Source organism: Camelina sativa, chromosome 19 (genome assembly GCF_030686135.1).
Source record: "Camelina sativa cultivar CO46 ecotype springtype chromosome 19, ASM3068613v1".
Taxonomy (NCBI): Eukaryota; Viridiplantae; Streptophyta; class Magnoliopsida; order Brassicales; family Brassicaceae; genus Camelina; species Camelina sativa.
In genome coordinates, this window is record NC_141898.1 from 24,928,461 (window position 1) to 24,949,784 (window position 21,324).

General features: G+C 33.7%; 5 protein-coding genes across 6 annotated transcripts; 2 read left to right on the forward strand and 3 right to left on the reverse strand.

Annotated features, from left to right (window-relative positions):
- The first annotated feature begins 6,479 nt into the window (after window positions 1–6,479).
- On the forward strand, window positions 6,480–8,999 carry LOC104738425 (uncharacterized). Its single transcript, XM_087500500.1, has 3 exons — window positions 6,480–7,475; window positions 7,583–8,455; window positions 8,538–8,999. The coding sequence occupies exons 1-3, from the start codon at window positions 6,480–6,482 to the stop codon at window positions 8,997–8,999; spliced, it is 2,331 nt and encodes a 776-aa protein (XP_087356626.1).
- Window positions 9,000–9,177: 178 nt separating this feature from the next.
- LOC104738424 (uncharacterized) lies at window positions 9,178–11,734 on the reverse strand. The gene is made up of 5 exons (XM_087502967.1): window positions 11,447–11,734; window positions 11,083–11,364; window positions 10,286–10,755; window positions 10,099–10,204; window positions 9,178–10,013 (listed from the first exon to the last, which is right to left on the reverse strand). Exons 2-5 carry the CDS (start codon window positions 11,308–11,310, stop codon window positions 9,300–9,302), a joined length of 1,518 nt encoding a protein of 505 aa, XP_087359093.1. The 5' UTR covers window positions 11,311–11,364; window positions 11,447–11,734; the 3' UTR covers window positions 9,178–9,299.
- Window positions 11,335–12,721, reverse strand: LOC147920976 (uncharacterized). The gene is made up of 3 exons (XM_087501320.1): window positions 11,849–12,721; window positions 11,447–11,740; window positions 11,335–11,364 (listed from the first exon to the last, which is right to left on the reverse strand). The coding sequence occupies exons 1-3, from the start codon at window positions 12,719–12,721 to the stop codon at window positions 11,335–11,337; spliced, it is 1,197 nt and encodes a 398-aa protein (XP_087357446.1).
- Window positions 12,722–14,000: 1,279 nt separating this feature from the next.
- Window positions 14,001–16,286, forward strand: LOC104767254 (protein YIP4a). The gene is made up of 3 exons (XM_010491303.3): window positions 14,001–14,700; window positions 15,597–15,671; window positions 15,764–16,286. Exons 1-3 carry the CDS (start codon window positions 14,185–14,187, stop codon window positions 16,022–16,024), a joined length of 852 nt encoding a protein of 283 aa, XP_010489605.1. The 5' UTR covers window positions 14,001–14,184; the 3' UTR covers window positions 16,025–16,286.
- A 1,562-nt stretch (window positions 16,287–17,848) lies between these two features.
- LOC104767255 (putative glucose-1-phosphate adenylyltransferase large subunit, chloroplastic) lies at window positions 17,849–21,195 on the reverse strand. Of its 2 annotated transcripts, none has more exons than XR_015591559.1 (5): window positions 20,685–21,183; window positions 20,450–20,572; window positions 20,215–20,340; window positions 20,024–20,117; window positions 17,849–18,244 (listed from the first exon to the last, which is right to left on the reverse strand). XR_015591559.1 is itself a non-coding variant. In XM_010491306.3 (5 exons), the coding sequence occupies exons 1-5, from the start codon at window positions 20,895–20,897 to the stop codon at window positions 18,233–18,235; spliced, it is 573 nt and encodes a 190-aa protein (XP_010489608.2). In that variant the 5' UTR covers window positions 20,898–21,195; the 3' UTR covers window positions 17,849–18,232. The 2 variants fall into 2 exon arrangements, 1 of the variants encoding a protein (XP_010489608.2); XM_010491306.3 differs by having other exon boundaries at window positions 20,024–20,122; window positions 20,685–21,195.
- Between the last annotated feature and the right edge of the window lie 129 nt (window positions 21,196–21,324).

Sequence of the window (21,324 nt, forward strand, 5' to 3'; positions counted from 1 at the left end):
CTTAACAAATTAATTTAAATGTCATTAACATTTTTGATACTTTTATTTATTCAAATCATACAATATCAAAATATATAACTTATTTAAATATAATCATACATACATTATACATATCTCTTAAAGTTATTTATTTTTTATTGTTCAACTTTGATAATAATTTTTATTAGTATTTTTAAGCATTTGAGGTAATAAAATATTATTAATAATAAAAACGAAATTTTACTATGTGATTTAAATATATAATTTAAGCTTTTCATATAAACTAACACATAATCTAAAGTATTTAATAATTAAAAGCTAAACTATTTTGAAAGTAAAAAATACATATTTCCTATAAAATTATATGAAGTGCATTCAAAGTTTTAAAATACGATAAAGAAATCTTTTTTATATTCCCCTTAATTTAAGAATCATAAATTAAGATATATTGCTAGGTTTAGTTATAATTTTTAATTCTTGTAATTAAAATCTAGATAGAAAATAAAAAATCAATTTGTTTTTTTTTATATAGAAAATCTTTAAAGTACATATTTGGATTAAATAAAAAAATAGTGATTTTTATATCATTATATGTTGAATCACAAACTGAATATAATGATTATTATTCTAAAATAAATGTATTACAATTTTGTTGGATGTAAGTGAGAGTTAAGAAATATTGATTTGATAATTATATTACAATTTTTTTATATTCCCCTTAATTTAATTTATATTGCTAGGATTAGTTTCAATCTTTCATCCTTGTAGTAAAAGCTAGAAAGAAAATAAATACCAAATTACTTTTTTATATAGCAAAATCCTTAAAGTGCATATTTGAATTAAATTTAAAAATTATGGATTTTATATAATTCTATGTTGAATCACATACGAAATATAATGATGAGTATTCTAAAATATATTTATTACAATTTTGTTGGAGGTAAGAGAGAGGTAAAAAAAATTGATTTGATAATTATATTACAAAAATTTCCTTCATGAGAACATTTCAAATTTTAAGAATAAAATAAATATACATGAATTTGTAAGAACTAATCAAACATCTAAAGTAAAGACTTAAGATGTTTTCTTTAGCTTGATTCCCTTATTATGAGATGGTTATAACCAAAATATTATTATGGTCATCAAAAATTTATTATACATATTAGAATACATATGTATTCTAAATCAAAATAATATAAGAAAACAAAGAAGAAAATGAGAAGTACATAAAACAAAGAAACAATAAAATTCAAAACAATGTAAAATATATAGTAAACAAAAAATTTAATCAAACTCTTATTTGGGTTTACAAGAACATTATAAAAAAACAAAGAAATTATTTAGGATTTGGGATATGGTGGAGGAGGATGTGAGAATGGTTATTTATAGGATAAAAAGTGATGGAAGTTACATTTCTAAAATAATTAAATTTGAAAAAGTTACAATTATAATTAATAGTGTGTTTAAATGAAAATGAATGGAGGAGAAAAAGTCAATTCACATTTTCTGTAATTTCAGTTATAATTCAGTAGTAAAAAATGAATTTAAAGTATGCATTAATGTATATAATAAAATGTCTTGGCTAATTAAAAATGAATATTAAAATTTTAAAATTAAATGTCAAATGGACCAATAAAAGGAATAGGAATATCTAATTCTCAAATAAACTTGATTTTTTTTTTGTTAAAACAAACATATGTGCATTTAAATCTAACTATGGAAATTTAAAAAATAAATATGAATAGATTAGAAAGGCAAGAAATATAAAAGAAATATTTTATTTTTTATATGAATAAAATAAAAATTGTAAACCATGTTAAATATATATAATAATTTCTAAATTAAAATATATAATCAAACTTTTACAACACATATGAGATATAACAACATTTGATATTGGTAGGAGAGGAGGAGATTTTATTTTCAGTTATAATTTTATTTTAATGTGTGAGTTAAATGTATTGTATTAATTGGTCTTAAATATTGTTTAAAGCAATAAAACAATTAGAAGTTAATAAAAACATTAGAAAACATTAAATAAAAATCAACCAATAAGGAGAGATCAAAACCTTACTTTTATGTATATGATTAATTATATTTAATAGGAAATAATTATAATTAATTTTTATCATCATTTTCACCATCATTATCATTATCACCATCATAACTTTCTGGATGCGTTTTGGCGAGAAAATTGTCGGTTTGCGTTTTGGCGAGAAATTTACGGGTTTGCGTTTTAGACAATAAATTGACGGATTTGCATTTTGGCGGGAAAATTGCGAGTTTTCGTTTTTGGTGGGAAATTTATGGGTTTTTTGCAAGAAATTTACAAGTATTCGTTATGGCGGAAAAATTGCGGTTTTGCATTTTTAACGGGAAAATTTACGGGTTTTTCGTTTTTGACAAAAAAATTACGGATTTGCGTTTGGCGGGAAAATTGCGGTTTTGCATTTTTGACGGGAAATTTACAGACTTGCGTTTTGGCGGGAAAATTGTGGTTTTACATTTTAGCGGGAAAATTGCGGATTTGCGTTTTGGCGAAAAAATTGCGGATTTGCGTTTTGGCGGGACAATTATAAGTTCAAAATTTTGGCGGGAAAATTGCAAGTTTGAGATTTTGGGGAAAATTATAAGATGATGATGATGACATCATGTTGCTGACTATGATATATATGTTGATATGATGATGGTGATATTAATATGATTATGAAGGTATGATGATGATGATGATAATGATAGTATGACAATGTTGATGATGATGATAGTTACATGAAGGTATGATGATGATGATAGTATGATGATGTTGACTATGATATATATGTTGATATGATGATGATGATGATAGTATGATGATGTTGATATTATGATGATGATAATAGTACGATGATGTTGATGATATTAGGTTGATAATGAAGAAATTGATGGGTTAGTGATTAACTCATAAACCCATTATAACCAAATTCATTTGACTCATGAACTAATTTAATCATCAACATATTTAATCCATCAACTCATTAGTGTCAAAATTTTTAACTCATTACTTCATTAAGGTTCATGAGTTGAGTTGAATTGGGTTGACTCATTAATCTTGACCCATTTTGACACCCCTACACAAAATATATTGTCTTCATCATTATTGATTATAAAAATATTATAGAAAGCGCGGAAAAATATTATTTTCAACTTTTTTTTGTAAAAAGTGGTAAATTGTTACGGTAAAAATATTTTTAAATTAATATTACTGAAACCGTGAAAATCTGTAAATTTATAAAGACATTAATTAAAGAGAAATTTTCTTAATTTGGTAATCTTTCCAAAATATATATTTTAAAATAAAATTTAATTGTTATAAGTATAACTAGTTTTTTTTTTAATGCAAAAGGACACATGTTCAAAATTGTGTAGTTCACGAAAAAATATACGAAGATGCGAAGGTTTGGCAATCTAATGTGAACAAGAGCTGTCCACATGAGAGTCGCTTGAAGGTTCACCTACCTCCCACTAGAATCATTTACAACAAACATAACAATTATTATGTCTGAGAACGGTAAAAGTTTTTGAGATAATAAAATATTAAAAAATTAACTCTAAAAAGGTTAATATGTGTGTATATACATATATTTTGGTAATTTTATATAATAATTAATTTAACATATTGACGAGACTATATATTTACAAAAGATTTTCAAAAAATAATATTGTCTTATTATATTATGATATAGTGTCTAACATTAGTCTAACTTTGGACCATAGAATTTTTATTTATTTATATTAATTATTAATTTATAGAGCTTTTACTATATAATGTTAATTTTTTTACATAAAACCCTAATTTTTTTATTTCTTGGGATTTTGATTAAAGAACATTAGCTTAGGCCTTTAGGATAATGTTTCTCAAATTATATGACAATTCTTTTGGTTTTTCGAAAATTCATTCATAGGAAAATTGTTGTTGAGATAAATATAAAAATGTAGGAGTATCTTTTCATATCCATGTATTTCTATCTCTATCTCAATTTTTTTTCCGGTCGTTATCTATCTCGACCTCTTATCTTCTTACATCTTGTTTTTTCGTATTTGTGTTTAATTATTGTATATTAGTGATTCATTTTTTTTTCCTATTTGACTTCAAATGGATTTTACAGAATTTTGAGATGATTGGCCTGTGTGACCGACAATCAAATGTTTTTGTATTTTTTGTCAATTTTTTTTGAGAATTTGTTAGAAATACCTCTTTTGGGATATTCTTTTTCAATTTTTTTTTTTGAATATATTCATTTTTACCCTTTTTTTACACAATTATAAAATCTTAAATTAAATTTAAGAATTTTGTTTTTAAGTTTGGATTCTCTATTTTACATTTAGGATATAATTTTGAGGTATAAGGACTTAGTATTTGGAGTTTAGTACTTAGAATTTAATTGTTTTATACATAAAAATGAGTATTTTTGAAAATGGACAACATAAAAGGTGATTTTTAAAAAGTGACATAGTAAAAAGAGTATTTTTGAAAATCCCCCAAATTTTTTTTATAGTAATTGTGATTATCAATTCTAATCATTTTTTAGCATTTTGAATAGAAGTGCCTCCAACAAATGTGGACTCAAACACATTGTCTTAGTATGAGATAATCTTGTAGATATTTTGCACACACAAATAATTAAAAATCTTGCAAAATATTCTTGATTAGTTGACGTTAGTTTCTCTTCACTCTTGAAGATGTTTTTCGAAATAGACTAATCAAGCAAAAGTTTGTCGAACATATGCAAGAAAGATTAAATAAATTGATTTGATTCATGTAACAAATAAAATACCCATAACCTATAATCAATATATAAGACTAATTATAACGTGAGAGGTAACTTTTGGGTTAAAAGTTTTAGAATCATGAGTTTCTTTAAAAATACTATTTTCTAACTACCTTTTTCAAAATACTTAATTTTCTGTCGATTTTAGATTTTATATTTTTCAAAATTTTAATGACATCTTACCCTTGAAAAATATTTAGTCAAAATTTTAAATTACTCACCAAATAGTACTCTCGTTTTTTTTTTTGCCACAAAATCTAATTTTCATTTTTTTTTCGCCAAAAACATTGTGAATGTCGAATTCACTTTCTCAAATATTTGTCGTGGTTTAAATTCTCAAGATAAAAAATACAAAGAAATTAAATTTCCGAAGCTATGGTCTCACGCTAATTCCGGTAATGGGCAAAAGATCACTATCCTAGAAAAATGTATAGAGTTAGCATGACTAGTTATTTTTTTACTGATTCAATTCTTAAAACTAATTCCATTAACCATTTTTGTTTGTCAACAATTTCACTCGGTTTGAAGTATATTCAATTTTGTTTTAGTGTTGTTACTTTTAGATATTTTTGGATGAAAATAAGTAAATAACCAACTCGAATTCCATTTTTTTGGTGTTACTTTTAGATATGGGAAAATCACTAGTTTGACCCAAATTGAGCAGTTAATTGCTAGATTAACTCCTAAAATTTGAGGGTCAGTTGGGTTAGTTTTATACCGAAAATACCCTTTTTTCTTTGTTAGGAAAAAAAAGTCAATATTACCCTTGGTTAAAAATTCCTGCAATTTCGTTTTTTTTTTTTTTTTTATAAAAGTCTGCCATACAAGTAATGGCAGATTAATTTGTAAGTGGCAGATTTATTGTCGATGGCAGTTTTTCTTTGGCAGACTTATTTTAGATGGCAGATTAATTTGCAGAGAGTTTGACGGCAGATTTTTTTTTTATGGCAGATTTATTTGAAGTGTGTAACGACAGTTTTTTTGTGAACAACAGATTTTCTTAACGCGACAGACTTATTTATAAAGTCATGACAGATTTTCATTGTTTTAGTCAATTTTCTAGGAATTTTGTGGCAGATTTTTTATGATTGTTGTAACAGTTTTATTTTTCACTTAAAAAATCTGTCACATTGCGACAGATTTATAAACGTAAAATTAATTGCTAGTTTGACATATAGTGGTGACAGATTTTTTGTAAGTTATGACTGATTTTTGGATTGATGGAAAAATCTGTTGTTTGATAACAGATTTTCGAAAGTTTTTTTAAAATTGCTATATTGACCCACATGCACAATATACGTTATGGCAGATTTTCTTATGTTATGACAGTTGTTTTAGGGGTAATGACAGATTTATTAGTGCCTTTTGTGACATATTTTTTTAAAGTTAAGCGACAGACTTTTGTAGCAGTTGCCATATATGGCGAGAATCTAGGTTTTACCTTATTTTTTTCTCTTTTGTATCGTGCCTCCCCTCCCCTCTCCCTATATCGACTGAAATTTTTTTTCTCTTTTGGGTTCATCTTATTTTTTCCATAAATTCCTTCTTCCTCCTCTCCAATGTGGATTTAATCATGCTTTCTTTCCTTTTGGGGTTCATAATCGACTTCTCTATTATTTTCCTTTGAAGGTGGTATTTTTTTCCTATATCTTCCTTCACGTTTTAGAGTGATTGTTACACAACCAAGAGAATATGAAGCATGTGATTCTCGTTTGTGGTAATTGGATCTTTGACAACAACAAATGGTTGTTTGTTGTTGATAATGAAAGGGGTTCACGAATTCTACAATGTAACGATCAAAGCAGATTTGATGATTGCATTGAAATGGTATATGAGGATTACAGGCTGGATAACAAGGTATTTGATGTTGTCTTGAGTTACAAGATCTCGAAGAGGTTATTGCAGGATTTACCCAGTGATACACCGCCAGTTATTATCGATAATTCTCGTCAGTTGCACACTATTCTGGGACAATTGGAAAGGGTTACAGGTCGACTTTGTGTTGAAGTGAAGAAGAAAATACAGTCTGATTTGAATCACAAAGGTAAGAAACGAGGAAGAGATGAAAATGATCAGGTTGGAGAAGAGTATCTTGATATGGCCATCGACACAAATGAAGAAGAGATCGATGAAGATGATAGTAGATTTGATTATTGTGATGATTCTGACGGAACAGATTCTGATGATGAGAATTTTACCATGTATGGAATTCCACCAGAAGAAGAGGATCAACAATTGCCAATGAAGAACAGGAGTTCATTTTTTTATATTGAAGAAAATAAGGAACATGTTGATGTCTCAAAGGTAAACTTGGCTTCTGTGAATTTGGCTGTTGGGCAAATGTATGATACAAAGGAGCACTTAGAAACACGGTTGAAGATACTAACCTTGGTACAAAGGTTTGATTATTTTGTTTACAAATCGAGACCAACACTATTGATTGTCAAGTGTTGGGTTAAAGGATGCAAGTGGAGGGTAAGAGCTGCAACAATAAATCACTTTCCAAAGTTTGAGGTCCGTGTGTTTATTTCAGCACATACATGTTCTGTAACAGAGCGCTCTACACGTGCTCGACAAGCAGATCATCATATTCTAGAAGAGTTGTACAAAGATTTTGTTGGTGGAGTTGGTCCCAAGGTACTGCCAATGCATGTTGCTGAAGCGTTAAATAAACGCTTTCAAATCAAGGTATAATTTTTCCATTTATTTAGCATTATTTTGATTATTTTGTTTAGCTTTAGCATTATTCCGTTTTTTTTTTCACAACAATGAAAAAAAATATTTGTTGATGATAGATGGATTATTGGAAAGCATATCGAACGTTAAGGCATGCTCGCGAGTTGGTCAGGGGTAGTCCAGAGAGTGGTTATGAGCAGCTTCCTACATATTTGTATATGATAAAAAGGGCAAATCCTGGAACTTTTACACAGCTTGATGTTGATGAAGCTCAAAGATTTAAGTACTGTTTTCTAGCATTTGGTGCAAGCATACAGGGATTTCCGTTTTTGAGGAAAGTGGTTGTTGTGGATGGTACTTTTTTACAGGGAAAATACTTAGGGACACTACTAACAGCAACAGCTCAAGATGGCAATTTTCAGATTTTTCCAATTGCTTTCGCCGTGGTTGATACAGAGAATGATGAATCATGGGAATGGTTTTTCAAGCAACTCAGCTGTGTGATACCTGATGATGAAAGTCTTTCCATTATTTCTGATAGGCACAAATCAATTGGGAAAGCTATTAAAAAGGTTTATCCGAAGTCTAGTAGGGGAATATGCACATACCATATGTACAAGAATATTTTGGTTCGGTTTAAAGGTCGAGCAGAATTTGCTTTGGTTAAAAAGGCGGCAAATGCTTTTAGACTTATCGACTTTCAAACCACATTTGATCAGATAGAAGCCATGAATCCAGCACTACATGAGTACCTCGTAAGGGCTGATGTGCGTATGTGGACTCGTGTACATTTCCCAGGTGATAGGTACAACTTGCTTACAAGCAACATTGCAGAATCAATGAATAAGGTCATGTCACATGCTAGGAGCTTTCCTATTGTACAACTATTGGAAGAAATAAGGTCCATGATGACTAGGTGGTTTTCAGATAGAAGGACTGATGCATTGAAGATGGCAACAGACTTGACTCGTGGTGTAGAAAAAATTCTCCAGGTCTGTTCGTTTTCATCCTTTCTTAGCAAGTGTGTATGTTATACAACTAAGTTTCTAATATAATGTCGCTATTATTTTATAGGGTCGTGTGGACTATGCTAAGTTACTTACTGTCCAAGATATCGATGCACACCAAGTACAAGTAACAAGTGGAACATCTCTGCATGTTGTCAATTTGAAAGATAAAAAGTGTACGTGTCGCCGGTTTGACTTGGAGAAACTCCCTTATGCACATGCAATTGCGGCCGGTGAATTCAGAAACATTTCTCGCATTTCAATGAGTCATCCTTATTATCGGAAACACTACGTTTACACTTCCTACGAGAATGCCATCATGCCAAGGGAGCTTGATAAATCTGTTCCTGGACATGTGATAACGAAGGTATGTAGACCACCGATTCCAAAACAACAATCAGGTAGACCAAAAAATTCAAGAATCAAATCAGCATTGGAAATTGCAATGGAAAAGAAGAAGCCAAGAAAACAATACACATGTGGTAATTGCAACCAAGTAGGACATAATCGCAAGACATGTACTCTATAATTTCCTAGTTTTTGTTATCTTCCCAAGTTCTCTTTATTTTTTTGTTGAAAATGACAATGCTTTCATTGACATAGAATTCTTTTTAGTTCAAATTTCTTTTGTATTCTCCACTTCTTTTGTTAGTAACAATTTAAAATTTAAAATGAGTATATTATCATCGTTCACGTTCAAATTCACATGCAAAAGAAGAATAGTCTTCAAGTTATATTATCATCATTCACGTTCAAATTCACATGCAAAAGAAGAATAGTCTACAATTATAATGTTATTACAAAACGTAAGGCAATGAAACAAAATAGTCTACAAGGACTCATCAACTAGGGAAGGGATGATAATAGCTTTAGCTCGAGGAGGTGAATCAGTCATATTAGGTGGTATGGCTAATTCTCTGACTTCATCGTATAATTCCGCTGCAAGCTTAATCCGAAGAGCCAACATGTTCTCATCGCAAAGCCCATCAAATGTTTTCCCAAGAGCTAAACATTCAATGTACTTAAGAGCATACACACCACAATCACCTGGATTTTCATTCCGAGGAACATTATTCTTCACCCTTCTCAATTCCAACATTGCTCTGCTCTTTTTACGGTTTGTCTCAGGAATCATGTCACTTAACATCGCAGGAATCATTCGCCTTAAAGGCAAACATGCAATGGCCATTTGTTCGTCATTCACCAAGGTTGGTATGCTATCATAGATGTGAATCTTCTTACCTCGCAAGTCAATATCCAAAGCCACCCAATGGTTCCCATTGACAAAAAGACAAGCGTATAAGTTATCCACATCAATCCACCACTTCTTGTTCGTAGCTGACTCCTCAGGATATTCACCAAAAACGTGTTTCACATAGGAATCCCGAAACACAAAATTCTTAGGCCCCATATCAAACTGTATGTAGTCATTCTTCAATGTAGTCATCAGATCTTGGTCTAAGAAAGCTATGCGCTCTTTAGGATACGGACAAGGCTCACGCATATATCTTCGCCGGAACATAGCCATTGCACAACCCATGTGCTACATTCAAAAAAATAAAAACTAGAATAAGCGAAAATATAGTATTGAATAAACGCCTATACTAAATTATCAAAAATAAACTTACATGTTCTGTTAACCATCCATAGTCATAGCTTGGCCAATGTTTCCTTGGAGTCATAATTTTCCAATAGAATCTCACAGCTGCGTTGCTGGTGCTAAGTGGCTCTTCCCTATGAATATAAGAAAGAGTTAGTACATATATAGATAATGATAGTAACTTTTATAAACTATTCAGAGTTGTTGATGTATACTTATCAAGGCTGAGAAAATCCAGAAGTCTCTGATGTTTCTCATCATCTACAGGCTTAAGATGATCGCCTAACACATTATCACCCTCTGTAATGATCCGCTTGACTGTCGAGTTACCAAGGTAAGGATACTTCTGCGATTCTGCCAACTGGGGCACGCGTCTAGAAGTCTTCGAAGGTCCAGGTCCATCCAACTTCGTCAAAGCCTCTCCATGGCGGTTTAATGTCACCTCAAGTTTTTTATGTACCAACTGATCCTCCTTGTTGGACCATGTATCTTCAGAACTGGAAGCTATTTTCAATTTAGCTTTCTGAACTTGGGTAGTGATATCCTCAACATCGTCAGAAGCAAGACCAGTAATCTTCTTTTTCTTGGAAGTTTCCTTCTTCCCAACCTTCACAGATTCCTTCCTCACCACCCTTTGAACTGGAAATTCATCTTGTGATGTCTGCTTCATCTCAACAATCCATGACTGCAACCGAACAGAACATTCCAAGGAGGTAAGAAAATCGAACATGAGAAGCAAAAACAATCCATGATATGTTTAAGAAAAAAACAAACAGAACATGAGAAGTTTAAAAAAAAACAGAACATGAGAAGTTTAAAAAAAACAGAACATGAGAAGTTTTATAAATTCAGAACATGAGAAGTTTTAAAAAAACAGAACATGAGAAGTTAAAAAAAAAACAGAACATGAGAAGTAAAAAAATAAAACGACGTGGTCGAGTTTTTTAAAAACAGAACATGAGAAGTTTTAGACAACAACAGAACATGAGAAGTAAAGGAAAATGTAACTTACATGTGTTTTACTTGTTCCCTCATCATCGTTAATGGTGTGCGAAGTGGCATCATTCCGTACATCAGCGTCTTTAGGCTCTTTTCTTTCTTTCTCCAATGCTTTAATCCTCTCACCCATCTCCTCTTTGAACACCGTCATTTTTTTTTCAACGAATGTTTCAAATTTACTCTCCAAAGCATCTATTCGACTGTTGAGTGTTTTGCCCAAGTCAGAAATAGTCTCATTCATTTTCTCAATCGCCCTCCAAATATCCTAAGAAATTGACTTGTCATCCTTACCATCCTACAATAACATGTTCATTAATATCATAATAGAGAAGACAAAAAATGTTAATCAATTACGGTAAAGGAAAACGAAACCTTACCTCCATGTTGGTTACATTTTCTCCTTGTTCACATTTAGGATCACTATCTGTCAATCTTTTTTTCTTAGGATTGCACCCTCTGTTGTCATTCACCTTATCAGCTTCAGCACTTCTTTTCTTCTTTTTTGAACTTATACCAACTGTTTTGACACAACTCCAAGCATCTAGAGACAAACGGTTATGAATGAGATCTTTAAGTAGCTCGTCTAGGTGTAGATCCGTATGCTCATCTGTGTCAGACCATAGAGGATACATGTTTTCCTCTGAAACATGAACCATATGCCTAACACGAACCTACATGCCATGAATAAAGTGATTAACACTGGTAATAACTTTAAATTCACACAAATTATTTGTTGATGTCAAAAGTATTTTTTTTTTAAAAGATAGTAACAAACTAGCACCACTACTAATCTGTCCATGCAACTTCTTCTCGTTTTGGATGAAGTTTGTGAAGTTGATACGTTTTCGAGATGATCGCCAATCAAGAAGTGGAACACCAGTGGTTTCTATCCTTCTAACCCCATAACTTTCTCCTATTCCAGTAACACTCTCATACAACCAAATTAACAAAGCATGAACACACCCGTGTATGGTGTATGAATCTCTGTCATAGTCAACCATCTTCACAGAATTCACTAGACTACTAAAAGCAACCCGACCCCATGGATGTTTTTCAAAAGCAACTGGATCTAAAACTCTCTTAGCGGTTGCCAACGGGATTCTAGATGTATGATGAATTCCATGTACGCATACTGACAACAAACATAACCTACCAACCATCATCCTCTTATCAAGATGCCATGTTTTGCTAGAATCAATAACCTTTACCAACTCACTCCACATAGGACCATCAAGGGTTGTTGGTATTTTCATTTCTTTCCAGAAATCATGGTGATCAACATCAAAGTTCTCTAAAAGGTCAAATGCATCACAATTTAACCTTGTTATCTCTGCAAACTCATTTAAAGAAAATCTAATTGGCCTATTATCGATCAAAGACCAAACCTCATGAATGTTGTTGATTCTCAGCTGATGTGTGAGTAGAAAGTGAACTCTCTGCGCAGCCCAGGTGTATTCCAATTCAGCAAACTTTATAAACACTCCAAGAGATGAGTCCTTGAGTTTATCCCACACGTCCACCCCTAATCCTTCTCTCAAGATTCCAATTTTGGACACAAAACAATTGTGGTTCATGCTCCTATGTTGGAGAGGTGATTTCCCTTCTTCATAAAGTAGAGGAGGATATTTGATGATATTGCTTGATGATGCCATTCCTAAACATACAAAAAAAAAAAAAAACCAGTTAGGATAAAACTAAATCATTCACAAGTTGGCAGTTTTAAAAAGACACACACACACACAATACTTATATAATATGAAAGAAGCTAAAACATAAGAGGAAGTAACGAAAGGGGACCCAAAAAAGTACAATGCATCATTCACAACGTGAGTTCTTATTATATATTACCGATGAAAACAATCAGAGAAGAACAGCATACCAAATAAAAAGCTAAATGAACCTAAAAGAAGCTGGACGAATGCTAAACTGGATTTCCTTTAAATTGTGCTTGGAACTGAAGATCTGAATCATCAAAAATACAATAGAGAAATTAAACAGTGAAGATAAACACTTACCAAAATCAAATCAGACTTCAAAAAACGAGCTTGAAGTGGAAACCAAAACTATTGAATAACAAGACCCAAAACAAAATCAAGGTTAATACAATTTCAATCAACTGAGTAATCGATTCTATAAAGGAAAAAACACAACCACCCACCGAATCCGAATATCAATAACCACCGAATCCGAAAATCTACAATTTTCAGTTGTACAAAATCACTCTGACCAAAACTAATTTAACAAATTAAGGGGAAGGGAAGACATGTGATTTGATGGGTTGTTTTTGTCCTGTAAATTAAGCCAAAAAGCAACAAAAAGGAAAGCTTTCATACCTCAAAGGGTGTAACAATGGCGAGGGCTTCAAGAACACCGGCGCCGAATCCGAAAATCAACCACCACCGAAGCCACTAGGGTTCTTAATTCGCCGTCGGAATAAACGACCCAACACCGTTGCCGTCGGAATAACGATCTAACGTCGACGACCTCAGAATCTCGCTGGACTGTAAAAGCTTTTCTTCGCCGGCGGAAGAAACAAAGCCGAAGAAGGGTTAAAAAAAAAAAGGATTGTCGGGTTTTTTAGGTGAGAGGTTTTAATTGAATATTTTGATTTTTTATTTAATCACTTAGTTTTTATTTTCTAATTCAATTTAATTGGGCTTTTGGTAATTTAGACACAAAATTGTGTCAATCTAGTTTTCTCTTAAGAGAGGGTGTCAATCGAGCAATTTTTTTTCCAAATTGTATCAATCTAGTCTATTTTCACATAATTTTGGATGAAAATAACTAAATCGTGTTCCAATTTTTTTTTTTTCAAATTTTCATCGATTCAATAAACCAGATAAAACTTGACCTAAGACGGACAAAAATTGAGATAACCGAATGAAATTTAAACCTCAAGATCAATCCGCAAGCGAATGAAATTTTTTTTTCAAACGACGGCGTTTCATAGGATCTTCGCACGTTGCGTCCATCTCTTTGATCACGTGATTCTGATTTTTTTTTTTTTTTTTTTTCTACTCATCGTCTTCAGATCTTATCACTTTCTTCCCCGAGAAAATATTTTGCTCTAAAATCACTTTCCCGGGAAAATCTAAAATAAAAAAACTGGAAAAAAATGTCACAAGGCGATACAGTACCGCTTCATCCATCATCTCAATCAGACATCGACGAGATCGAGAATCTCATCAACGAAAGCATCCAATCAGGTCCCGGAACCGTCCTCGCCGCTCGTCCACCGAGCCCAACCAGACCTTCGATTCCAGTTTCTTCTTCTCCGTTTATGCAATCGAATCTTCCCCCGCTTCCTCCGTCGTCATCAGCTCAGAAAGTGACATCTGTCCCCGTTCCTCCGCCTCTTCCGGTTGTAAGTAATTCCAGCAATTCTCAAGGAGGCTCCCAGGGGATTGGAGCGAGTGGTTTTGGATCTCCCCCTAATACGTTGACGGAGCCTGTGTGGGATACTGTGAAGCGAGATCTGTCTCGGATCGTGAGTAATTTGAAGCTTGTGGTGTTTCCTAATCCGTATAGGGAAGATCCTGGGAAGGCGCTTAGAGATTGGGATCTTTGGGGTCCCTTCTTCTTCATTGTCTTCTTGGGATTGACTCTTTCATGGTCAGCTTCCGTCAAGAAGGTTAGCTCTTAGATCATTGGAGAGGTTAAACTACTTTTGCATTGGCTAGTTTCTTAGCTTTGAGCTTGTGCGATGCAAATGTGATCTTTTTGATAGAGTTCTATAGAATGTCTCTGTTCCCTATAGAAGATAGTGTTTTACTTCTTCTTTGCATTAAGATTGTTTCTTCAATTGTGGTTTTTAGATTATAGATGGAACACGATGACGAAAAAGAGGACTGAGGGTTCCTCTATAATTGCTGTTCTTGCGGCATTGCTTCTCATTTGATTCTTAGGCTATAGGTTTTGTATAAAGTTTCTTCCTTGTACAGTGGCTCATGTAGAGTTATGACTCACAAGCTAGCGCTTTTGATGCACCATTTACTCTTATGTTATGAGCATTTGATGTATAGGACTAAAGGATCTAGTTTGAATCTGCTGTGCTGTGATTACATCTTATCTTGGCAATATTGAGTGGCTTGATGTGGCCAATTCTTTGTTGATTTCTGTGTTGAATTGGTAAAATTGAATTTAGATTTCAGAAGATGCTGAGATTTTTGACTTTTAAATCACTAATGCCAAAGATGGCATTGATTTACTATGTATTATTTTTGCTGCACTTTAGGTATGGATGATATATCTGATTAAATAGCACGTTCTTATTCTTTCTTTGTGCTTTGTTTTGACTCTCTTTTTTATAGTTGTCCAAATGTTGTTGTGACACACTTTTGTGATTGTTAACCAATCCAAATCTGTGGTTTATTGTCATTTGAATGTGAACTTTTGGTCTACTAGACTTGAAAGTTTGAGTGAGCCATCCTTCCTAGTTTTCATCTTGTCTCATTGAATTCACAGAACACTACATAATTGTTAATTGCATGTTGACTTTGTCTCATTCTTTTTTCCCTTTGATTACAGTCCGAGGTATTTGCAGTGGCATTTGCGCTACTAGCAGCAGGGGCAGTGATCCTTACACTAAATGTGCTTCTCCTGGTAAAACTCAACTGCTCTCTCGCTCTTGTATCCCGTGCAGATGTCTTGGTTTGGTTTCATACTTATACACTGCTGTATCGTGTCATGAACAGGGTGGACATATAATCTTCTTCCAAAGCCTGAGTCTTCTAGGTTACTGTCTATTTCCGCTAGACGTTGGAGCCGTGATCTGTATGTTGAAAGACAATGTAATACTGAAAATGGTAGTTGTATCTGTAACACTTGCATGGAGCTCTTGGGCTGCTTACCCGTTCATGAGCTCGGCTGTTAACCCGAGAAGAAAAGCACTCGCTCTATACCCCGTTTTCCTCATGTATGTGTCAGTCGGTTTCCTCATCATCGCCATTAATTGAATCCAATTTTGAAGAAAAAGAAAGAAATCATCACGGGTATTCATGGGAATCAGCTTGGATAGAAATTTTACATACATACAGAGACACCAACAATTCTGAGTTTAGAGCAAACCCAATGCACATACTCATTTTGATTGTCTATATCTTTCAATAATACTAAAGATAATACAAATTTCTTCACATACTTCCTTTGAACTTTTGTCCTCCCATTAGTCATCCTTGGGTGTCTAATTTTTTTTATTAAAAAAGTGTTTAAAGTATATTTTATAATGTCATAAATGTTAGTTATATAATTTATGCAATATTAAGAAAATAAAACTAGTAGTAGAATACATTTATTAAAAAAACAAATATATTACATTAAAAAAAACTTTAAAACATATATTACAATCCTAAAAAAACCACAAACTTAAAACTGAATACAATAATTAAAAAAAAAACATAGAATGATAGAAACATATGAAAGCATTATGAATAACATAATTAGCATCGGTCTAATATTGAGTTGTGTCAAATTTTTACCAGATATGTTCAACCAAATCAGCTTTAAGTCGTCGATGTTGCGTTGTATCACGAACTTGATTCCAAGCGCCCACCACATCGTCGAGATTGTTAATCCTATCTGTAGAATATATTAAATCGACATGTGAAGTCCGGCTTCCTTCTCGTTGATGGAATTCTGCTGTATTGGACAGGTTGTATCCATCTCGCTCATCTTCTACTATCATATTGTGCAATATGATACATGTTCGCATTATCTTTCCTATTTTTGCCTTATCCAAAAAAAGTGCAGGATTTTTAACAATCGCAAAACGAGCTTGCAAGACTCCAAAAGCACGTTCGACATCTTTTCAGGCAGCTTCTTGACACCTTGCAAATAACGATGCTTTCGAGTCTTGTGGAAGTGAAATTGATTGGATGAATGTTGCCCATCTCGGATATATACCGTCAGTGAGGTAGTAAGCCATATTGTAATGTCGTCCGATGACAAAGTAATCTACTCTCGGAGCTCGACCTTCTAAGATGTCATCAAAAACTGGTGAACGGTCAAGAACATTGATATCATTTAAAGTACCTGGAGGACCAAAAAATGCATGCCAAATCCAGAGATCTTGCGATGCCACAGCCTCTAAAACGATTGTAGGTTTTCCAGATCCACGAGAATACTGTCCTTTCCAAGCTGTTGGACAATTCTTCCATTCCCAATGCATACAATCAATGCTTTCGATCATCCCGGGAAATCTGCGGTCCTCTCCTAAATTGAGTAATCATTGGAGATCCTCTGATGTAGGTCTTCTTAGGTACGTATCTTGAAACAAATATATAATTCCCTCCACAAAATTTTCCTAGCATTGCATTGCGGTGCTATCTGCGAGGCGGAGGTATTCGTCAATTGCATCAGCTGCACACCCATATGCCAAAATACGAATGGCTGCTGTACACTTTTGTAATCCAGACAGACCCAACCTTCCCGTAGCATCTCTTCTTTGTTGGAAATATGGTACTTCATTGGATAGTGCCTCAACAATACGAATGAACAATGATTTGTTCATTCGAAAACGACGACGGAAACTACTAGTAGAGAACGTAGCATTTTCGCTAAAATAATCATTCCATAATTGAATATGCCCTTCTTCGTGTTGTCTATCAATATAAGCTCTTGGCCGCCTTGAAGTAGTTGGTTGTTGATCATTGCCATAATCATCTAGGAAATCTTGGAATAGATTGCCAAAATGTTCATCAAAAAATTCATCATACTCATCATCTAAATCTGGGGAAGACATGACAATAAGAAATGAGAGATTTTTTAAGAGAGAGTTGGGATGGAGAAAATATTTAAAACTTAAGAATAAAGCAGACTGAATATGAGTTTACAAGAGAGTTGGGAAGTAGTCGATTATCGTTTAAGAGACAGTTGGGAAGTAGCCGATTCTCGTTTGCTATATATACAAGTTTACTGAACATCAAGTGGGGAAAGAAAAACACAAAAAAGTTCATGGGCGTTCTGACGGGAAGGTTGAGACACGGGTTTAGTCACGGGAAGGTTGTTGTTTTCTTGTTGTTCTCTTGTGCCGACTTGAGATCACAAGATTCACCGAAGACCAAAGACTTGTTGTTTTCTTGTGCCGACTTGAGCTCACGAGTTTAGTCACGGGAAGAGCAGAATCGAAGACCAGAGACTTGTTGTTCTCTTGTGCCGACTTGAGATCACAAGGAAACCTGCTAACAACACATGAGAAAAGATTTAAAACAAACAAAAATGAAGAAAAGAGAGTCCTGTGAAACATAAAAATGTGCTTCATCAACTAAACATTGTGTTTGTTACCATTTGTTACAATTCACTACAAATGTGCTTCATCAACTAAACACAAACATTGATTTAGTTGATTCATCAACGATACATAAACATTCACTAAACATACTTTAAACGTTGATTACAACGATTCATACAAAAAACACAAAACACAAACTTTAACAAAACACAAAACACAAACTTTAACCAAACAAAAACACAAACTAATAACCAACTATCCTAACATCTCATCAATTAGCTTCTTTCTCAGATTGATTTCAGCCTCGGACAGATCATTTTTGTTGACTAGACTCGCTAGAAGTCGTTGCTTGGACATTCGTTCTCTCGCAGCTATTTCTCTCTCTCTGATCTCCCACGCTTTCTCTAACTTTTGTAGAGAATTACCCTCAGTTTTTGTACCACCACCATTGTTCTTTGCTTTCCTTTTGGATGCCTTAACACCTGGAGGGCGTTCATTAGCTTCTTCCTCAAGACGAGAAGTTGTATTTGAACTGGAGGAATATGTGCCACTCACACATCAAACTTTGTTCGTTTGGTGTTTTCAGGTCCTCTCAAAGCATTCGAAGAACACCACTTCTGCTCATGACGAAGAAGCCTCCAAGCATGCTCTAGAGAGAACTTCATTTTCTGATCATTGACGTACAACTCGTTTGCCATTTGGAGAACATCATCTTCTGACTGGCCACTGGTTCTCCGACTTGAAGCTTGGTTGTAAGCTCCTACAAACTTGTTGACAGTCTCATTTATTTTTTTCCACCTCTTCTTACATTGACTGGCCTGTCTCTTTGGTTTACCCGCTACTGCTTCACTCGTTCCATAGTAGTATGCAATACGCTCCCAAAAGGAACCACCCTTTTGCCTATTGCTCATGACTGGATCTTTGCTAATGTTTAACTAACCACTGATCAAGACAACATCTTCCTGGGCAGTCCATCGGATTCTAGCTTCCCTTGAGTTTTCAGCTACCTCGTTGAGATCACTAAATTGTGTACTAAACTGAGGGATAGGTGATGAGCTTATTTGAATAGGTGAAGATGGAAGAGATTCTGGATTATTCACCCCAACTTGGCTAGTCAAGAGGTCTGTAAAGTTTAGAGAAAAAGAATTCATACCCTAAAGTCTATGAAAGATGGAGAGAAGAAGAATTGGTAGTTGGGTTTATTGTAAAGCTTTAAGGTTATTGAAGGAGACCATAGAAGCGACTTAAATAGCAAATTGAAGGAGACCATTTAAGCGTTGAAGGAGAAGGAAGAGTTTGGTAGTTGGGTTTATTGTAAAGCTTTAAGGTTAGGTTTACAAATGTTTTTAGTGTTTAAGTGTTACAACTACCAAGCATTTACTAAGTGCTTAACTACCAAGCATTTAGTAAGTTCTTAACTACCAATACAACATACAATAAATCAATACCTTTTTATTCTACAAACAAGACTACCTTCTAGTTTAAGTGTTACAAATGTTTTTATTCTACAAGACTACCTTTTTATTCTACAAATGATTTTAGTGTTTAAGTGTTACAACTACCAAGCATTTACTAAGTGCTTAACTACCAAACATTTAGTAAGTTCTTAACTACCAAGCATTGACAACATACAATAAATCAATACCTTTTTATTCTACAAACAAGACTACCTTTTCAATGTCAACAATTAATCGGATTCTAGTTTAAAAAAGCTTTTTAACCTTACCTTCTTTGAGAAGCAGCGATCGCCGAAGTACTTGCATTTTTGAAGCTCCTTGCAAAGCTCACCTCTAGCAGCATACTCAAAAAACAAGTAAACTCTGTTCTGCAACAAAAGATATTAGGGAGAAACTATTATTATCATAGAGACAAACATTGTAATGTCAACAATCAATAGTGATCATAAGTTATTCATACCTCAAACACCCATAGAAATTTTCTGACAGCATCTGTTGTTCCTTGAAACCACTTTTTCCCAGTTTCACCAGGAGTTTGTGTAGCAGCGAGAACCTGTTTCATCCTATAGCATCCACCCACCGGAACCTACAAATATTGTTTAACAGTAGTGTTTCAAGAATCAGAAACATAAGACTTCCTCTCTACACAACAAACATCATATTTCTCAAAACCGTTTACATCAATAATCACTCACAGCCGGTGTTGCTGTTCGCTTGGTAAGAGGGAAGAGTTTAGCTCCATCGCCTCCTCCTAGAATGATTGCAGCCACATTCTTTGGATCTGCTCTCCTTCTCTCGAACATAGAAAATTGTGCTTTCTGATAAACAAAAACATGAATCCAAATCAAATATAGGCAATCAATAAAACAAGTTCCTCAAAAATAAGTATAGGCAATCAATAAAACAAGTTCCTCAAAAAAATTTCACTACCTTGGCTTCGTAAAAGCAATCACTGTGGTTTGCTAAGACTCTCTCTCCTTCTTCGAATTGACCAGAAGGAGGAGGAAGAATAAGAAGAGGCAAGTCTTCTCCGCCGCAATCGTTTTTTGACTCTGTATCAGAATCGGAGTCCTTTCGTGTCTCTCCGATGGAATCGTTTGTAAGATCCGTCTCGGCAGCGGTGTCGTCGTTAGGGCTTCCCATCTAAACTGAAGAAGAGAGTTCTTCTAGAGACTACAATGGCGCGGCTCGTTTTTGTTCGACGGTTCGTCCCAAACACAAACGATACAACCCGATCGAGAAACCAAAACACAAACCCAATCGAAGACTTGCGTCGAATCGATTTAGAAGGCGACGAGGCGAGATCGGTTTAGAAGACGACGACGAGGCGAGATCGAATCGATTTAGAAGACAACAGTCGCAGGAAGAAGAAGACGACAATGTGAGAGCTATTCTCGTGATTTTGTGTTTCTCTCGTTTCGATATTGTCGAGAGAAAGAAGAAAACGAAGAAAAGATAAAAACTGAATTAAAAAAAAAAACAAAACAAAACTTAACCAATAAAAACAATACACGTGTCAGGTCTCTGCTTCTCTAAAACGATCGCGGCAGAGAGCTGTGTCTCTCAAAAA

Excerpts from the sequence above, each read along its gene's own strand:
- LOC104738425 (XM_087500500.1), top strand. The coding sequence starts at position 6,480 with ATGAAGCATGTGATTCTCGTTTGTGGTAATTGGATCTTTGACAACAAC. Across the intron at positions 7,476-7,582 it reads ATAAACGCTTTCAAATCAAG|ATGGATTATTGGAAAGCATA; the intron begins GTATAATTTTTC and ends TGTTGATGATAG. Across the intron at positions 8,456-8,537 it reads GTGTAGAAAAAATTCTCCAG|GGTCGTGTGGACTATGCTAA; the intron begins GTCTGTTCGTTT and ends ATTATTTTATAG.
- LOC104738424 (XM_087502967.1), bottom strand. The coding sequence starts at position 11,310 with ATGAATGAGACTATTTCTGACTTGGGCAAAACACTCAACAGTCGAATA. Across the intron at positions 10,756-11,082 it reads AGGGAACAAGTAAAACACAT|TCATGGATTGTTGAGATGAA; the intron begins GTAAGTTACATT and ends GTTCGGTTGCAG. Across the intron at positions 10,205-10,285 it reads GATTTTCTCAGCCTTGATAA|GGAAGAGCCACTTAGCACCA; the intron begins GTATACATCAAC and ends TTATATTCATAG.
- LOC147920976 (XM_087501320.1), bottom strand. The coding sequence starts at position 12,721 with ATGGCATCATCAAGCAATATCATCAAATATCCTCCTCTACTTTATGAA. Across the intron at positions 11,741-11,848 it reads ATGGACAGATTAGTAGTGGT|GTTCGTGTTAGGCATATGGT; the intron begins GCTAGTTTGTTA and ends CATGGCATGTAG. Across the intron at positions 11,365-11,446 it reads AAAATGTAACCAACATGGAG|GATGGTAAGGATGACAAGTC; the intron begins GTAAGGTTTCGT and ends ATGTTATTGTAG.
- LOC104767254 (XM_010491303.3), top strand. The coding sequence starts at position 14,185 with ATGTCACAAGGCGATACAGTACCGCTTCATCCATCATCTCAATCAGAC. Across the intron at positions 14,701-15,596 it reads GGTCAGCTTCCGTCAAGAAG|TCCGAGGTATTTGCAGTGGC; the intron begins GTTAGCTCTTAG and ends CTTTGATTACAG. Across the intron at positions 15,672-15,763 it reads CACTAAATGTGCTTCTCCTG|GGTGGACATATAATCTTCTT; the intron begins GTAAAACTCAAC and ends TGTCATGAACAG.
- LOC104767255 (XM_010491306.3), bottom strand. The coding sequence starts at position 20,897 with ATGGGAAGCCCTAACGACGACACCGCTGCCGAGACGGATCTTACAAAC. Across the intron at positions 20,341-20,449 it reads AGCGAACAGCAACACCGGCT|GTTCCGGTGGGTGGATGCTA; the intron begins GTGAGTGATTAT and ends CAATATTTGTAG. Across the intron at positions 20,123-20,214 it reads AATTTCTATGGGTGTTTGAG|AACAGAGTTTACTTGTTTTT; the intron begins GTATGAATAACT and ends CTTTTGTTGCAG.